This window comes from Colletotrichum godetiae (genome assembly GCF_030913485.1).
Source record: "Colletotrichum godetiae strain CBS 193.32 chromosome Unknown BDP55scaffold_30, whole genome shotgun sequence".
Classification (NCBI taxonomy): domain Eukaryota; kingdom Fungi; phylum Ascomycota; class Sordariomycetes; order Glomerellales; family Glomerellaceae; genus Colletotrichum; species Colletotrichum godetiae.
Genome location: NW_026851278.1, coordinates 239675 through 256674, shown reverse-complemented (window position 1 = coordinate 256674; position 17000 = coordinate 239675). Strand labels below are relative to the sequence as shown.

At 52.2% G+C, this 17000-nt stretch overlaps 8 protein-coding genes across 8 annotated transcripts; 3 read left to right on the top strand and 5 right to left on the bottom strand.

Annotated features, from left to right (window-relative positions):
- Positions 1-411: 411 nt before the first annotated feature.
- BDP55DRAFT_705440 (uncharacterized protein) lies at positions 412-2635 on the top strand (the record flags this gene model as incomplete). The annotated part of the gene is made up of 4 exons (XM_060578034.1): positions 412-433; positions 1325-1508; positions 1562-2036; positions 2114-2635. 4 exons carry the CDS (start codon positions 412-414, stop codon positions 2633-2635), a joined length of 1203 nt encoding a protein of 400 aa, XP_060427606.1.
- A 171-nt stretch (positions 2636-2806) lies between these two features.
- BDP55DRAFT_556275 (major facilitator superfamily domain-containing protein) lies at positions 2807-4468 on the bottom strand (the record flags this gene model as incomplete). The annotated part of the gene is made up of 2 exons (XM_060569568.1): positions 2807-4243; positions 4307-4468. 2 exons carry the CDS (start codon positions 4466-4468, stop codon positions 2807-2809), a joined length of 1599 nt encoding a protein of 532 aa, XP_060427605.1.
- Positions 4469-5154: 686 nt separating this feature from the next.
- On the bottom strand, positions 5155-6721 carry BDP55DRAFT_219836 (2-dehydropantoate 2-reductase). The gene is made up of 5 exons (XM_060566068.1): positions 6649-6721; positions 6367-6553; positions 6162-6310; positions 5869-6071; positions 5155-5811 (listed from the first exon to the last, which is right to left on the bottom strand). Exons 2-5 carry the CDS (start codon positions 6414-6416, stop codon positions 5236-5238), a joined length of 978 nt encoding a protein of 325 aa, XP_060427604.1. The 5' UTR covers positions 6417-6553; positions 6649-6721; the 3' UTR covers positions 5155-5235.
- Positions 6722-7131: 410 nt separating this feature from the next.
- BDP55DRAFT_219817 (uncharacterized protein) lies at positions 7132-8499 on the bottom strand. Its single transcript, XM_060566067.1, has one exon. The coding sequence runs from the start codon at positions 8212-8214 to the stop codon at positions 7249-7251; it is 966 nt and encodes a 321-aa protein (XP_060427603.1). The 5' UTR covers positions 8215-8499; the 3' UTR covers positions 7132-7248.
- A 996-nt stretch (positions 8500-9495) lies between these two features.
- BDP55DRAFT_669690 (dihydrodipicolinate synthetase) lies at positions 9496-11143 on the top strand. The gene has a single exon (XM_060575316.1). The coding sequence runs from the start codon at positions 9861-9863 to the stop codon at positions 10866-10868; it is 1008 nt and encodes a 335-aa protein (XP_060427602.1). The 5' UTR covers positions 9496-9860; the 3' UTR covers positions 10869-11143.
- Positions 11144-11146: 3 nt separating this feature from the next.
- On the bottom strand, positions 11147-12028 carry BDP55DRAFT_717134 (acetyltransferase). Its single transcript, XM_060578366.1, has 2 exons — positions 11486-12028; positions 11147-11427 (listed from the first exon to the last, which is right to left on the bottom strand). The coding sequence occupies exons 1-2, from the start codon at positions 11940-11942 to the stop codon at positions 11174-11176; spliced, it is 711 nt and encodes a 236-aa protein (XP_060427601.1). The 5' UTR covers positions 11943-12028; the 3' UTR covers positions 11147-11173.
- Positions 12029-13147: 1119 nt separating this feature from the next.
- BDP55DRAFT_556104 (2-deoxy-D-gluconate 3-dehydrogenase) lies at positions 13148-13995 on the top strand (the record flags this gene model as incomplete). The annotated part of the gene is made up of 2 exons (XM_060569554.1): positions 13148-13279; positions 13336-13995. The coding sequence occupies 2 exons, from the start codon at positions 13148-13150 to the stop codon at positions 13993-13995; spliced, it is 792 nt and encodes a 263-aa protein (XP_060427600.1).
- A 524-nt stretch (positions 13996-14519) lies between these two features.
- BDP55DRAFT_613825 (galactonate dehydratase) lies at positions 14520-16073 on the bottom strand. The gene is made up of 4 exons (XM_060571232.1): positions 15746-16073; positions 15587-15696; positions 15408-15519; positions 14520-15352 (listed from the first exon to the last, which is right to left on the bottom strand). The coding sequence occupies exons 1-4, from the start codon at positions 15919-15921 to the stop codon at positions 14599-14601; spliced, it is 1152 nt and encodes a 383-aa protein (XP_060427599.1). The 5' UTR covers positions 15922-16073; the 3' UTR covers positions 14520-14598.
- Positions 16074-17000: the final 927 nt, after the last annotated feature.

Below are 17000 nucleotides of genomic sequence, written 5' to 3'. Positions count from 1 at the left end.
AATTTCGTCTGGACGATCTACATAAGGTAAGCAATCTAATATGCATCGTCTACCCTTGTTCCCGCCCGCTTCTCACGGATACTTCCATCGCGCGAACTCAAGAACTGAAGAACTGAGATAAAAAATAGAGGACCTTCCTAGGCGTCGATACAACAGCTGCTAAGTCCATATTACCGTCGAATTCCCATCCGAAATTCCTCGGCATGGCTTGCTCGTCGATATTTCTTTGTCCTCATCCTTCGCAAAGGCTTCAACTTTGGGCCGGCTCGAGCCACGTTTCGATGCAGATACTGATCTTTTGGCTCTAGATTTGAAAGTATACACAATTCGGAAGGGGTCGTTGTATATGGAGCCCCTTCTACTCGGTGTGATCGTAACAGCGCTCGCAGTTGGCCTTGCCCACATGTAGGCATGGACTCACAATTGGGGCCACGTGCCACCAAGTAGTTAGATTATGGATTTATAACCCCAAGGTTATTGTCCTACCGTGTTAGTTGGCCACAGGAGTCAAGGCTTTCGGCCATTCGATAATAATGAGGTGGGCCACGTTTCCGAGTGCACGTGACACTGCTCGTACGCGTAGCTGTTGGTCCCTTGAGCCCTCGAGCAGCCTACTCCTCGATATTTCTGTACATGTCGTCATACATATTGTATTCTATTGAAGCCTCAAGGTTATTTCAAGAGAAAACACAGGAATTTATCCCACCAGCCGCGTGTCTTAACCGCTAACAAATGCCGACCAGGTGGTTATCGGAGAATCTCCGTCCGTCAGGGCAACATCTCGGACCCCGCACTTCCCCGTCGACCATTTTCAGCAAGCCTTCTCCGCGTATCCACCACATCATCTTCTACGGAGGACTATCCATACCATGAATGGGTTTCTTCTGGTTGCCCTTGCCCTACTCTGTGAATCGGAATGTAGCATATCTATCAAATATGACTTCCCCGCTTGAACAACCCGGGAAAGTAGTCCCTAAGGGCAACACGATTGTCTTTCAAGTTGTTGCTATTGGATTTCATCATGAGAAAGCGGAGTAATCCACCTCCAGTAAAACCACTGCGTAAGTGAGGGTACGGAGTAGTCCATTAGTCAAGCCTTTGTTGTGTAAGAGTTCGACCGATACTATCAAAGACGCGGAGTAGTCCGGTGTCGGAACTTATCCGGCTTCTCTAGTTGAGGGCATTAGAAGTTCTTTGCAGTTGGCGAGAAGGAAGGGTCTAAGTTATAAAGCTTCAGCAATGACTGCCCCGAAACCTTATTCCGAAGGGCCAAGGAAGCCAAGAGTTGCAATGATGAAATCTTCGGTCGCATGGAGTCTGGTAGTCTTGCCACTCGCCATTGTCGCATACTTTACTGATCTCCCTGCGGCTTTTAACGATGCACCCGCAATATGGGCCTACGTATCATATGGAGACCCTTCTGTGGCTGTTCTTCCAGGATCATTTAACCGCTCCGCCATTGATGCTCTTTACAAAGGAGATGCCACCGATCCGGAGCTAGACAAGAGGTATGTGACATGTCTTTGATTATCACCTTGACGGGGCTCAACTAAACAACCAGGAATGCCTTCCTCAATACCACGAACTTCATAGCCTATGATGAAAGATTCATGGAAATCCTTGGACCTAAGGCTGCAATCAAGCAGGTCCAAAAGCTTGCATCTCAGAGTCATGAAGCACCATGTTTCAATAAGGAAACCAACGAGCTCTTCTTCGTCGAGTGGGGACCCCCAGGAGGCGATAACGGTAGCCACAATTGGCAATATTTGCTGGATACCAAGAGCAATACCCTCAGAAGGGTCACAACAAACCCGCCCACTATCAATGCCCATGGATGTGTTTACTACAAGGGAGCTTATCACATCGTAACGGACGGTAACAACAATCACACCGGTGCTCTCGTTCGCATTGAACCTGCAACACTAAAGAAGACTGTGTTATTGAACAACTACTACGAGCAACCCTTTGGAGGTCTTAATGATCTCGAGATTGACGCTTATGGAAACTTCTGGTTCACAGACTCAAAGTCTGGCTGGGTAGGTCGTCATCATTCGTAGAGTAAATGCACTGCAAGACTCAATCCCACGTGTGTGGCTAACATTGGCAACTATAGGGCCGGAACCTGACGGAGTACACTCCCCCAACGAACCCAACTGTGTACATGGTAAACGACACAAGCATGCGACCGAGAGTGGTGCATATTACAACGGGAAATGCTAACGGGGTTGCTGTCTCGCCACTCCAAGATGGCCGCCATGTGTTGTATCTTCCTGACACCGGTGTTTCCGAAGCCAAGCCCGTGGATAGGAAGAATCCGTACGGCAACCGCGCCCTCTTTGCGTACGATGTTGTAGCCGGAGGCGTTCTCACCAATGCTCGCTTCTTGAATAACCCCATCTCGTACTTCTACGATGGCATTCGGGTTTCTAGAAACGGTTGGATCTTTGTCGGAGCTGGTGACGGGGTGGATGTCATTGACCCCGTCTCTGGACTAGCTCTTGGCACTATACGCGTGGGTGGAGGAAGCAATCTGGCTGTGAACATGGCATTTGGCGAGAATGAGCTGTGGATCGTGGGTAGAGGGGGAGTTTGGCATGTTACCGATGTTGCAGAGAGATTAGATCGAGACTGGTAATTATACGTCGAGGGTTCGGATCTCCGGGTTTATGAATTATATCAAACTTCGAGGATCGTAACTCGAAAAACTCAAAGGTGGAGATATAGTCCTTAGGACGCAAGAAATTGTCAAATGTTAAGTACGAGGTATCTTGAAACGCTCAAAGCACTATCGCTACAATTTCTCGTCTTAGTAGACGTACACAAACTCATCATTCTGGCGGTCAGTCAAGTCCAAGAATGCATTGTCTCCCAACTGAGCACCGGTCTCATCATTCTGTGCGCTGACGTAGTGGTGCTCCATACTGAGATCCTTGATCTTTCTCGGCTTGCCATTGGCCACTCTCTTGCGCTCTTGCATCTTGTTGGAGATGAAGAGATTGATGACTTGCAGGCCAATAACGGCGAGCAAGGCGCAGGTGATGCCCATGACCTTGGTGAGGCCAGGCTTGTACTCGGGCGCGTCCTTGGAGTTGAAGAGCAGGGGGCCGATGATGTTACCGGCGGAGGACCCGGCATTGTACAGAGACATGATAACAGACTTCTTGGTGGTACCCGCAATGTTGGAAATCATCCAAGAAACGATAAGGGGGTTGCCTCCAAAGAGGAAGGCGAGCATGTAGTATGCGGCTAAGAGAGGGGGAATGCTGCTTCTAGGAAGAACATAGAGCATAATCGCGCCAGTGAGAACAGGGGCGAGAATCGCAGCGAGGAAGGCCGACTTGATGCGAAATCGGTGGGCGAGGTAGGAAGCCGGGAAGATAACAATGAGCTGAACAAAGCCAAAGGGGATGTTGAGCAGGGAGCTCTTCATGCTGTCGAAGCCGAAACCAGAAATAACAATGGGGCCGAACGTATTCGTCACAGCGGCGGTGACATTGAGACATACGGCCATACCAACGAACAACCAACTCTTGGGCTCATAAAGAGCTTCCCACACTTGGCTCCACTTGAACTCGTTTCCTCCCGTACCGGTTTGGTTGGCACGAAGGCGTTCAATAGCCTGCAACTTCTCGTGCTCGGTGAGGAATCGGGCCGATGGGATATCGCTGTCGAGGAAGTACCATACGACGGGGGCAGTGAGGACGGTAATCAGACCGACAAAAATGAAGAGAATCTGCCACGAGTGGATGGACCCGTTGATCTGACCCAAGCCATACGAGACAGAGGCGGCGAACATGGTCGCCAGGCCGTTGGTGCCGTACCAGCATGCCACGCGCATGGGCTGCTCAGCGCGACGGTACCACTGCGACGTGATGACGGAGAAAAGAGGAAGGCAGCCAGCCTCAAACAAGCCCAGCAGGAAGCGAGTCGCCAAGAGGCCTGCGTAGTTGTGGCATGCAGCCATGCACACCTGCGCGATACCCCAACCCAAGACCAAGACGGGCATCAGGATGCGGTGAGGCACCTTGACGATGAGCCACGAAGAAAACGGCTGCCATGCGAGCTGGGCGATGGCAGCGATGGAGCTAACCATGGAGTATTCATTTCCGGTCAAGTTGCAGTCTGTTCTGAGGCCATGGATGGCGCCGTATCCGAGGACGGACTTATCGAGGATCTGGAGGAAATAGACCCAGACGAGGATCGAGAGGATTCGCTTATCGGTCTTTCGGCGGATGCGTTTGTTCTAACGGTGATTGGGTTAGCTACGCTGTAATTTGACAGAAACTTCAGAGTCAGGTCGGCTTACATCTTCCTCTGTGACCTCGATTTGCTGATCACCGATAAGGTTCGCCGCGCGGTCGGCACCTTTGGCGATGTTCTGGCCCTGGTGCTTAAGCTGCTCGACATCTTCGGTGTTGCGATGTTCAAGCTGAGACACACCGTCTCCAGTCTTTGATGCGGTGTCCATGATGTTCGCTGGCAACAAGCTCTTTTCTCGATGGATGGCTGACGAATAAGAACAAAGACAGGATTTCAAGAAGAGAGAACCGGCTTCTCCCTTGATGGTCCAAACATCCAGGTAGCCAAGATGGGCGGCGATCTCCAACCATCTTATACCTAGACCCTGTTTATCGTCGTATCGCCGGCCGCGTCGTAGGCCGCTCAGATGTTCGGCGAAAAGCTCGAGCCAAGTTCGTCATGAGCAACCTTTGACCGTACGAGGTGCATCTAACCCATACCATCTCATCCAATAATTGCTTCAGATAGGCGGGTGTGAGAGGATCCCCATGGGGTCCTACCCGTTCCCCTCAGTCCAGCAGCGCGCGCTAAGCAAGTTTGTAGGTTGACATGGCACGCATGGCTGGCAACGCGTGGAGAGACCAGACGAAAATGGCACTAATTCCCCTCACGAACCACACGTTGCCCACCTTCGGGAGGTGGGGACGGGATATTGGGGATGGAAAGAAGTCCGCGTGCGGTGAACGGCCGGGCTACCTGACTAGCCGTGCATAAAACCGTACATAAATGCACCATGATGACCTAGTGCGGCCTTGTCTGGACAGACCTCGGCGGTGTCTTGCAAGTTGAAGGTGTGAGAGAGGACCGATAGCTCGATGCCCCCACGCAGAGGCTGAGGATTAACTTTGGCACCAAATAAGGATGACATGGTGTCAACTGACCCGGGACTGTGGACGTGTTCAGCTTTGCTATGCTCTTTTCAGATGGGAAAACTATCTAGTGCCCGGACTCCCTGAGGAGACGAAGGTTTGTGCCCGTCAAAATCACATAGATGGTGTCCAGCGTTGGGGTAGCTATCCCTAGTTCCTTACCCTTTCGGTAGGGGTAACCGAGGATAATGTCCACTTCCATCGGCCGGCCAGCTTTGAAGTCATTTTGCATGCTGCTACCGATGGGGTGCATGGCCAGGATCTTGTTGATCAGCTTGTCGACCAGGTCGTAATCGATGGGCACCTCACAGGCCTTAGCGACATCGATGACTTCCCTCATTAATCGCTGGGTCATTGGGGTAGCATCTGGTGAGGAGCTAAGCCACGAGTGCGTGTCGAGCAGCGTCAAAGTTGTGAGCGAGTTCCAAGCGGCATTCCAAACAACTTTTTCCCAGCGCTGTACTTGAATGTTGGGCACCACTTGGAAGACGGTCTTGCCCCCCGTCAATAGAGACGCAAATTCGTCCAGCCGCTTCTTCTCCACTGCCTGATCGGCATCATTCGGATACAATCCTATTTGCATGTCCTCGGACTTTGTGTGTTTGATTTGCCCTGGCTGCGGCTGAGCGGCTCCGGTCCAGGTCTGTCTTATTAGCACGAGCTTATCCCCGGTTCCTGGAGACTTGCCCCCGCGACTTACCACGCATGAAATGATTGTTGTGTGGGGGAACGCATTACGGAACGGCACTTCGTTACCGACACCATTCTGAATAATGACGATCGTGGATTTCTCCGCATCTACTGCCGGGGCAATTTCCGCGGGCACTGCATCCTGCGTGATGGCTTTGTGGGCGCAAACAATGTAGTCGAATTTCGCTTCTGCCTCTGCGGCATTCCTTACAACTTGGATACGTTAGCTATGGACGCTTGGAGTGACAGGGATAAGGTCACGGTGTTGCTGCCCAGCGGCTCCCCCGGATTTCATGTGCATACCTTTGTAAGGGCGTACGTTGTGCTCTCCATGGTTTTCGCTTGCAATGGCGATTCCATTCTCCTTCACTGCATTGTAATTTGACCTCGCAACAACCGTTAATCTGACACGCGGTACTCTGCTGAGAATAAAGGCGTAGAATGACCCGATGCTGGACAGATCATGTCAGTTTCTCGTACGGCCAGGTCTTCAGGGTGAGTGACCCACGCCCCTAGTCCGTAGAGGAGGACCTCGATCTGCTGGCCGTCTGAAGTCATTGTCGTAATCACGGCGTCGGTTGGATCTTTTTCCAGCGAGTGCTCAATGGTGGCGCAAGGGCTTCAATTGGCGTTGAGGTGTACTGTGTAGTATTCAATTCTGGCATGACCCCCTCACTCGGCCTAGTATTTGTACACTAATCCGTCAGATTCCTGTTGCGAGTACCGGCCGGCAACTGACTTCAGCCCCGATGCTCGGTGCGGAGGCGGAGAGGCCACCAGGGTAACCTACCCCAGACATTGATCATTCGCGGCTTCTGTGACACTCTAGTCAGCAAACTTTGTGTCGTGTACATGTATCGTGGGGGAACGAGAGAGCGAGGCTTCTTGGGGGTTTGATGGGGGTCGCCGGGCGTTGCATCCGGTGCTTATGACCAGGGGTTCGGAGAGGTGTCCGACGTGGCCCCATCACCCCATCTTTCCCCCTCATTTCTCGGCCATCTTCCTGATCCGACGCGGGGAAGCCGGTACTGAACCTTCTTTTCGTGATTGGAGGCCTCAGTGTGCTGAATCTCGGTCGACCTTCGTCTCGGGTCCGTGGGGTGTTCAGGGGGGCTCAGCCATTTTGTTTGTTCTTTGGAGGATGATATCATCGGTGCAACTGACGGGTCCAACGCGTGTTGCATCGTCTCTACGAATACTCTGTGAAGATGCCCATTATGCAAGAAGAAAAAACGGGCCAAGTTGAAGCAAGTAGAGGAAATTTTCACTATGCATGACTTTGAATCATGTTAAATTTGACCGTGTTCCTAGCAAGCCTTGAGACGTCGCTTTTAATTACCTAGGCGGATTGTGATTTTGTAGTTGCGTCCTGTTTAACCGCAACTCCCTCTCACCTCCGTAGTTGTGATGAAGACCTCTTTCTCTCCAACTTTTCGCCCCAAACCCTTGCGCAGTTCGCAATCTGTAACGCCGTCTCCCGAATTCTCGTTGCCTGCCTCACGAGTCTGCTTCTTTCCGAGGGCGTTTTGGGTATCTTCCCCGGATCTGATTCTTCTTCCTTAATCGTATGGCCCCATTCATCTGCCGACCTAGCCACTAATCGAGCAGCATCTTCAATTTTCTTCCCCGGTGGTTCTGACCCGTCTTCCGTGAAGCATTCTTGGGGTTGTGTTGCAATCACACCCGCAATGAGGTTCCACACAGCAATCAGATCCTCCTTTGGTATGGAAGGTGATATTGTCGCGGAAATGGACCGTCGCTCGGCAGAATAGCTCCGTATCGGCCTCCCCGAGGCTCCTGGCCGGTTCGATGTCCGTGCTAGTAGGCAGTTGCTGCACGCGCCGTTGTAGATGCCCGGCATTTTGACGCACTCTGGTGAGATCCCATCCCCCTTTCGGCATTTGGAACATTGCTCTTCAGAATTTTGCAAGTCGCCTCGCTCATGAAGCATGACTGCTTCTAATACAGGCGCCTGTGAGATGTCTGGTGATGCCCGGCCTGGTCTTGCCCTCCACGCCCTCCGCACTGGAAGAGGACCGAGAAATCTCATGGTCTCTGTGGTAGGCGTGATTTGTGGTGGTAGCCCTTGATCTCCAGCATGTTGGGCCAGTCCTGGAGTTGCGTCTTTGGCGGTTTTGTGTCGTCCTCTTTGCTCGTATGATCCCTGGCGATGCGCTACCCCGCCATCCGCTGCTGTGGTCTTCGAGCTGACCTGACCCGCGCTTGCTACTGCTCCCGTTCGGACTCTCGATGCCAGTGTTGTAGAAGGCATCGTGCTCTGTTCTTTTTGCTTGATTTCTCCTACTTTGGCCAACAGTTGAAGGGTGATGTCTGCGATTTCCCTTTCATCGCCCATCACGCTCAGGCAAACGAGGGCATAATATCAAGCGGAGTGATGTTGTCTAACCGACCAAGCGAAGCGCCGATGATAAAAAGGAAAAGATGAACAACCCACCGGAGAAAAAAGGATTCAAGCTCGTGATGCGGCCCAGGTGGTCCACATACTCCAACGTACGAAAATGACACTTATAAGTTCTGGTGAAGAAGTCCGAAGTCTTGCCTCTAGTTACGTAATTTTATTGGTCATTTGTTCTACGGCGGGCGAGCTCGGAGGTGGTGGGTGATTGGCCGCCAGGAATTGCCGTGACTGTCAGATTCTCGAGACGTTCTGGACTCTTGGAGATCTGCTGTCCCGGGGGGAGTCAGGCACTTTTGGTTCTGGGTCTGGCTCCAAGCGAACCCTTCGTCCACGCCTTGTGTTCGGAGTCCCCATAGGGGCATGTGTGGGATACGGAAGTGCAGCATGGCTTCCAAATGAGTCAAGAAGAGAACCTAAGGGTGTTCATCCAATTCAGCAGGCATGCCGCTAATAATCATGACCTATTCCCCGATTGGACTGAGTGGCAATACCGGGCTCGTTTTTCCGTTACCAGTGTGGGAGGCTCGCCCGAGAAGTCGGGAATGACAACCCATCCCCGCGGAAAGATGCCTTGAGTGTCTCATCTGATCGCGCATGCAAGCTGAGAGAGAGAGCGGCCTTGCCCCCCCTGGAGGTTAGTCGGGAGCACAAGCGGTCACAGAAAAAGGTTGAGAGAACCAACGTGGGTTGGGTTACCGAATATAGCCGGTCCAGCGTCGATCCATTTTCTGAGAGTGAGATGAAATCTGACCGGACATACGCCAGTCCGGGTAAGGGTTAGCGAAAGCGCAAAAAAGTGAGATGGGTTTGTTCTTCTTTTGGCCTCGTACCTCGCATGGTCGCGTGCAAAACGAGAATCAACAACCCCCACGGGGAAGAGGAAAGTCTCTGGCATCTGTTGGTTTTGTTTTTTTTCCTGCGTCACACAAACAATAGTCTCCAACCAGCGATAAATTCAGCGAGTCGCGTGCGTAAGGAACGAAAAACCACGCCGGTTTCCACCGCGGATGTCACCATCTCGACTGATCAACACGCTGATTCCGGCCCGGAGGTTGGAGCAGTCCAGATACATGATCTGCTTGGGCAAACCACTGTGGAGAAGATACAGTGGAGTTTGATGGGGTTGGTGGGTGGGAAACCCGTGATTGTTTGGTACCAGAAATACCCCCCGCGGGTTTAGTCTCCGACTCTTTCGTTTCCTCCGTTCTGTGGGGGGTAGGGAGGCTTTTCGATGGCCTCGGACCACGAAATAGTCTACTCTTAGACTCGTCTTGGACGAGGTGCCGGCGTGGGGGTTTGGACTACGTGGTTACATGGGTCGTTCCTACGGCTTATGTTACCTATTTCCGTGCTTGACTTACACCGACACAAGGGAAGGGGGCGAAAGTTGATCCCATGATCATCCATGTTGCGCTGGTCTGCCTGACTCCCTTGCATTCTGAGTTCGGATTGATTCTTTGTTACAAAAGCTTTGTTCGCGGTTGACCTGATCTACCAAAACTCTCCTCACAACCCACCGCCGCTGCTAGATCTGCTCCCGCAAACCCCTCTCTCGTGCCACAAACCCGCAGAATCAGTCCACAATGTCTCCCTCAGCAAACGGCGGATCCGCCAGTCACAACGGCAACGGCACACAGCACGGAGCAAGGCCGGCTTTGACGCCCGGACTCTACGTCCCGACAGTCGCATTCTTCCGTTCCGACGACTCAGTAGACGTTGAGACTACACATTCCCACGCCGTCCGTCTCGCCAACGCCGGCGTTGCCGGCCTCGTCACTCACGGCTCCAACGGCGAAGCAGTGCACCTCGACCACGACGAGAGACAACTCATCAACCGCACCACACGAGCCGCGCTTGACTCGGCAGGAAAGACCGAACTCCCTTTGATTGTCGGCTGCGGCGCACAGTCAACAAGAGAAACCATTCAACTCTGCAAGGAGGCCGGCGCATCAGGGGGCGACTATGCACTCGTCCTCCCGCCCGCTTACTACGGTGGCCTTCTGACCACCGACCTCATCCTACAACACTTTCGCGAGGTCGCAGACGCAAGTCCAGTCCCTCTTCTCATCTACAACTACCCTGGTGCCTGCAGTGGCCTCGACCTCAACTCAGATACCATCATCAACCTCTCGAGTCACCCCAACATTGTCGGCGTGAAGCTGACCTGCGGTAACACTGGCAAGCTGGCCCGCGTAGCCGCTGCTACGGTTCCCAAGAAGGGCGACGGCAGCACAACCCCGTTCCGGACATTCGGCGGCAGCGTCGACTTCACCCTGCAGACGCTCGTTGTCGGCGGCCACGGCATCATTGGTGGAACCGGAAACGTTGCGCCTCTTGCTTGCGTGAAGCTGATGAAGCTTTGGGATGAAGGCAAGTTGGTAGAAGCGAGAGAATTGCAAGCAGTTGTGGCCCGTGGTGACTGGACTGCTATCCAAGGAGGATTTGTCTCGGTCAAGGCGGCATTGCAGGAGTACTACAACTATGGAGGCCTTCCAAGAAAGCCTTGCACATTGCTCGAGGGAGAGAGCTTAACAAAACAGATCGACGGATTTTCAGAGTTGATTGAGGCTGAGAAGGCGTTGCAAAAGTAGACACGTGTGACATTGTGGGTTTTGGGACAGGTTTCAACTTCCAAGGGCATCATGGCGTATTGTTCAATCAAAGACCATTTACCTGAATACATTGCCTAGACCAGCAACGAACCTGACGCTTCTCGCGTCCGGGTTCCAACGCCAAGATTTTAGGCCATGCACCGATGTCTAGAGGATTGGCTAGTCAATAGCAAATGCACTCAATATTTCAACCCCTGTCCTAGAAATTATCTAGGGACGGGACCTTCGCTTTCAAATGTTCATCAGCAATGACCAAACGATCTGTTAAAGATCCAACACATCGCTCACTGTTCATGGTCTTGTCTTAGGATCATGAGAGCCCTGTAAACATGCCCATTTCCACCATATTTAGAATCATCTTGAAGAAAGTCCTTCTCGATACTGAAGCCGAGGCGCTTGTAGAGGTCCACTCCGGCTTCCATAGCATGGATGAAAATGTCAAGGCCTAATACTTTTGCCTGGTGTATGCCGCTTTTCACCAAGGCGGTGCCTATGCCCGCACCTTGGTTATCCGGATGAATCGCCAGGTAATCCAGCCCTAGGTGACTAAGATGAGAACTCAAGAGACTGTAGCTGAAGAGGGATTGACAACACACTCATGTAATCCTTCTTGGTGAGAATTTCATTCTCCGCCTCACGGATAGGAATAAGCAGCTCATTCGACTCCTGATTTGGATCCCAGTGAACCGTCGCGGCAACACGCCGGATCTCCGCTTCTTTCTCTTCACTGACAGACGGAACCACGGCATCGGGCCAAGCCGGCGCCCCGCCGATGATCTTGGCGTGGGAGGCGGGCAGGATCCACCGGGCATATCCCACTATTCGCCCGGTAACAGGATCCACGGCCTTTTGATGTCGCTTCGTGTCTCGGTCGCTTATGAGATTCCGTGGCGTGCGCTTTGCTACCTCGGTGATGTGGTAATCGAGGGTTCGATGGCGCCAGGCGAGATGCCAGTGCGGATCTGCCCAGAAGGCGGGGATGTTGTTTCTGGTCAGCTCATCGCTGTCGGCCACGGTGCAGCCTGTAATGACGAATTTGGGTGCAGTCTCCATCGCTGGCTGTGAAGACGAGGCCTCAACGTGCTATGCTTTTTGCTTGAAGCTTTGCAGCTCATGATACCTCTGGACAACGTGTCCAGAAGTTCACCTGGTGGATCTCTGGTGTCGCCCGGCTATCGGCACTTTTGAGCTGCACAAATCACCATCCCTGTATTGTTGGCCTGCTATGACCTTCAACCTCTTGAATTGGTCAACCTCTTGAATTGGTCAACATCGAAATTTATCAAAGGCTTTGAACTACAACAAAGTTCTGTTGAAAACCATAGAGCAGAACTAAACAGAGGTACTTTAACTTCACCGAGATAGAAGCTAGCACTTTCTGTTGGTTTGTGACGGGCCTTCCTGCCTCCCGCGGGTTGACAGCTGAACAAGGTCGTTCAAGCTGTCTATCCCCGCGTTTCCCCAGGCTCCTAGAAGAGTCGCATGACCGCCATAGCCACTTCAACTCACGATGATTCACCTCGCCAAAGTCTTTACACTCTATTGACGTGTCGTCAATAGATCACCATAGCAAGCTGTGTCATCCATCATCCAATGAATATCGCCTCTTCAAACCCCGCATCAAACCCCGTGCTACGTGCCCCGAGCTAAACCCGTCTAAACTCTGACTACGTGCCAACAAGACCAGACTATCCCCGGAAGAGGAAACGAGCTGACCCCCACGACAGGAACCTATTTACTCTGGCGTGTCTGGTCGGGGTCTAGCCCGACGTCCGAGCGGCTCTGCGCGTCCAGCTCTGCGGGGCTGACCCCCATCCATCCCGTATATCATGCGGGGAGCGGGTCGGACGCGAGACCACGAATTCACGAAGAGTTGGTGCGCTTGATCGGAAATGGTCTAATGCGTTTTGATGGTTGCTCCCCTCACTTCCCTCAAGTCTCGACTAATCAAGTCAACTTTACCCGCAGGTACCTACGATTGAGCCCCATCATACGAGACGGGACGCGAATCACCTGAGTTTGGCTCCATGCAGAAACCCGTTTCGAGCCGACAATCGGATCTAGCTGGCGGGGAATAATGCGGGTAAAGCTGGGCTCCGACGTGGGGGTCTACTTGCCAACACCATGTCGTAAGTAGATGGGGGAGGTTGGAGATCACCATGAAGTCCATCACGGCGGTGACTTGAATAAGGATATGAAGGATTAGCAGGAGATTGCAAGCTTTTCGGCGAAATCAATCTGTCAAGACAATCACTATCATGCCTACTATCCTGGAAAAGCTCTTCTCTTTGGAAGGCCGCACGGCTGTAGTGACGGGAGGTACAAGGGGCATTGGTCAGGCCATGGCAGTATCTCTTGCGGAGGCGGGTTCAGATATCGTCCTCATCCAAGTAAGAAAACGTTGCCACTTCCAATCGTACCTAGCTTGATATTGACATAAGGGAAGAGAGACGAAAGCAACACTGAAACGAAAACACAAGTAGAGGCCCTGGGCAGGAAAGCCACCATCTACACAGCAGACCTCTCAAATCAAGAGGAAGTAGAGAGCTTGTCTAAACGCATCTTAGACGACGGATACGACGTCAGCATTCTAGTCACCTGTGCCGGCATCCAACGCAGGCATCCCGCCCACAAGTTCCCCATGGGCGATTGGGACGAGGTCCTTCAAGTCAACCTCAAGACAGTCTGGACTCTCTGCCGAGACTTTGGTGCTTATATGCTCACACGCAACCCGAACGCGGTAAACGGCCACCGCGGTAGCATTGTCAACGTAGCGTCGCTCGTCAGTTTCCAAGGTGGCATCACGGTGCCCGCGTATGCAGCGGCTAAGGGCGGCATAGCACAGCTGACCAAGGCGCTGAGCAACGAGTGGGCAAGTCAGGGTGTCAATGTCAACGCCATTGCGCCTGGATATGTTGCAACGGACATGAATGAGGCACTGATCAACAACCCGGAAAGGGCGAAAAGTATTCTGGCCAGGATCCCCGCGGGGAGATGGGGCACCCCGGAAGACTTCAAGGGTGCCACGGTGTTTCTTGCGGGGGCGGGGAGTTTGTACGTTTCGGGAGAGCTGCTTACCGTAGATGGGGGCTGGATGGGCCGATGATACTGCGTGTATGTACTTGGTCAACTAGAGATGTGAGAATTCCTTACCTAAGACTATCTGACCCAGAATGGGATCGATGTGATCTGCAGACTAAAGAACTGCCCATGGGATAATCCCAAGTAAGCTGAAGAGTGAACCCCACGGCCTGGTGTGTTGTGCAATTAACGGCACTTGCTTTCCCCGCTTAGCCACGAGCCCAACTACTGTTCCGATCTCAGATCAGCGTTGAGGGACGGATACAAAGACCTTGTCTGAGTAAATATGGCGTGATGTGGCGTGGGGGTAGCGGGTGTTGTTCAATGCTCTGTTGATAGAAACAGTGATGTGGTCGTAAGCCAACCTGGAGAGAAGACCATTTCCTTTGGAGTCTAAACACATTGGCTCGGGGCAACTGTTACAAACTGATTAGAATCGTGTCAGAAAGGCATTTTGGCATAAATTGAGCCACATTGTGATCTTGTACGTGCTTTCAAGGAAGTTTTACATGGAACTTGCGCTTGTGTGTTACTGAATCGAGTGGTGCGGTAGGCAACTTGCAATTAAGGTAATAAAGAATCCATACTGCTACACTTTTATCATAATATGACTCGACAAGCCGTATCCTCACCATTCCCGAATGCTGCCGTCGGGACCATGGAATACCTTGCACTGCCACGGCTCTGTCTCTTTCGAAATCTTGATGACCATCTCCTCATCAATATCAATACCCAAGCCATAGCCAGTCGGTGCCTTGACATAACCACCCTCAATGTCGAAGACGGTGGGGTTTTTTAGATAGGTCAAGAGATCAATATCTCCTGCTTCAGTGTTGTAGTGCATTCCCAGACTCATCTCGAGAATGGAGAAGTTCGGTGCTGATAATGCGACCTGCACACTCGCCGCAAATGCGACAGGGCCAAGGGGGCAGTGCGGGGCGATTGCTACATCGTAGGCTTCTGCCATACTAGCGATGCGCTTCGTCTCGGATATACCTCCAGCATGAGCAATGTCTGGTTGAAGGATGTCGACGCTGGCATCCTCGAGGAAGCGTTTGATGTCCCATCTGGTGTAAAGACGTTCACCAAAGGCGATGGGAATCGTTGTTTGATTTGAGAGCTGCCTGATGGCTTCTGGGTGCTCGCAAAGCAGGGGTTCCTCGATGAATAGGGGCTCATATGGCTCCAGAGCTCTGGCCAGCTGCTTTGCCATGGCTTTGTGCAGGCGGCCGTGGAAATCGAGACCAGCGTCGAGACCAAGAGCCTTGACCTGTTTCAGACGCTCTACTGTGTCTTTCAGGACTCTGGGAGAGTCAACCCAGTTCATGTCCTCTGTTGCGTTCATCTTCACACATGTCAGACCTTGGGCAATGCGCTTCTTCCTGTAGTCAAAATCAGTATCATTACGTCCCGGTTCATGCCTGAATGCATGCTTACGCTGCTGCCTCAACGTCTGATGGTCTGTCGCCACCGATCCAGCAGTACACTTGCACCTTGTTGCGGACCTGGCCGCCCAGCAGCTCATAAATTGGTACTTTCAGATTGCGGCCTGTTACCATGACCCGTCAGTCGTTTTCTCGGCCATGTTAGATTTCCATCTGAGATATTGCACCGACCTTTCAGATCCCACAACGCAATGTCAATACCTGACATTGCTGACATGAAGACGGGGCCCCCGCGGTAGAAGCCGTGTCGCCAAAACAGCTGCCAAATATGCTCAATGTTGCTGCTTGAGAATTAGACAGATTCCCAAAAGTATGAATGGAGGACATTACCCTGCTTCTAGACCTACTATCCTAGGAATCATCTCCTCAAGACATCCCTCGACAGCCAGGTCGTGGCCCTCGAGCGTTGCCTCGCCCCAACCATACTCGCCATTTTCGTCGGTAATTTTCACCATCAACCAACGAGGCTTTACGCGGTAATACCGCACGGACGCAATCTTGGCCATAATGTATGAGAGAATGGGAATAGTTCAATGGCGTTTCAAAGATAGTTCTGAGTGAACTAGAAGCTGGTCGCGATAGAACCTAATACAAACCGAACAGAGGTGATTCACATGAGATCATTCATCCCATTCTTAACAATACTCCCCGCTTCGTGAATCTCCGCCATGAAGTGGCATATGTGTAACAACACGATCCACCTCCAGGTTTGGGGTCACCGGGTACGCACTCCACGCCTGGCGTTGGTGGTTCGTCCCCCACTCTACCAGCACCCCCACGGAAGCTTGCACAAAAGGCCGATACGTGGAGGAATCGTGGAGAATGCATGGGGAAATCCACGATCTCCACCCATAATACGGGCCGTGGCACAGCGCGGTCTTGTTACCGCTCTTTGTCAGACACGAGTTGTCTTGCTCGGAAATTCCAGCCACGCAATTCCTGTTCTCGTACCTCGTGCTCGCTTCTTATCCACACCTGAAATCATGTGTCCTGGCTTGCGCCAAGTATGGTAGTTTCTTTTACGAACCGAAATCGTGATGTGGGTTTACCATGACTCGAAAGGATCTAGCTGGCGCGGCGGGTTCCCGCTGAGGCCCTGGATCCAGCGGAATAGTCGAGACGTTCATGGAGATGTCTCTAGAGGATGCCCAAGTTACGTCACTGTACCATGATATTATTAGGTGCTTTTGGATTGCAAAGGGACTCGGATAGACGTGGATATCCGTAGCAGCTCAATTCCAGCAGGTTACATACTAGACATAACCACCCTCTCTCAGCAAACATCTGCTGCAAGGTCATTTCATGCCAAGATATCCAGGACCTTTTGCGAAGAGCCACGTCGGTGTTCATGCCGAGGCCGTGTGTGTCGCGGTGCATCCGGGTGGAGACTGGTTTATTGCCGGTCAAGCAGTTCTCCTTCCGCTTCCCGCCCGGCCTGACCGGGCTTGATGTTCCGCCGAAGCAGGACCCATGCGTGTCATGTATACATATGTCATGACCTCGATATGTGTACATGTGAAGTTATGTGGTGACTAATACTTCGAGAAGCAGAGCATCGGCGCTGTTTTGAAGTCGAAGACCTAGT

Excerpts from the sequence above, each read along its gene's own strand:
- BDP55DRAFT_219836 (XM_060566068.1), bottom strand. The coding sequence starts at position 6,416 with ATGACTTCAGACGGCCAGCAGATCGAGGTCCTCCTCTACGGACTAGGG. Across the intron at positions 6,072-6,161 it reads CAACGTACGCCCTTACAAAG|TTGTAAGGAATGCCGCAGAG; the intron begins GTATGCACATGA and ends AACGTATCCAAG. Across the intron at positions 5,812-5,868 it reads CAACAATCATTTCATGCGTG|ACCTGGACCGGAGCCGCTCA; the intron begins GTAAGTCGCGGG and ends CTAATAAGACAG.
- BDP55DRAFT_219817 (XM_060566067.1), bottom strand. The coding sequence starts at position 8,214 with ATGGGCGATGAAAGGGAAATCGCAGACATCACCCTTCAACTGTTGGCC.
- BDP55DRAFT_669690 (XM_060575316.1), top strand. The coding sequence starts at position 9,861 with ATGTCTCCCTCAGCAAACGGCGGATCCGCCAGTCACAACGGCAACGGC.
- BDP55DRAFT_717134 (XM_060578366.1), bottom strand. The coding sequence starts at position 11,942 with ATGGAGACTGCACCCAAATTCGTCATTACAGGCTGCACCGTGGCCGAC. Across the intron at positions 11,428-11,485 it reads CACCAAGAAGGATTACATGA|GGCTGGATTACCTGGCGATT; the intron begins GTGTGTTGTCAA and ends TTAGTCACCTAG.
- BDP55DRAFT_613825 (XM_060571232.1), bottom strand. The coding sequence starts at position 15,921 with ATGGCCAAGATTGCGTCCGTGCGGTATTACCGCGTAAAGCCTCGTTGG. Across the intron at positions 15,697-15,745 it reads ATAGTAGGTCTAGAAGCAGG|CAACATTGAGCATATTTGGC; the intron begins GTAATGTCCTCC and ends ATTCTCAAGCAG. Across the intron at positions 15,353-15,407 it reads TCAGACGTTGAGGCAGCAGC|GAAGAAGCGCATTGCCCAAG; the intron begins GTAAGCATGCAT and ends TTTTGACTACAG.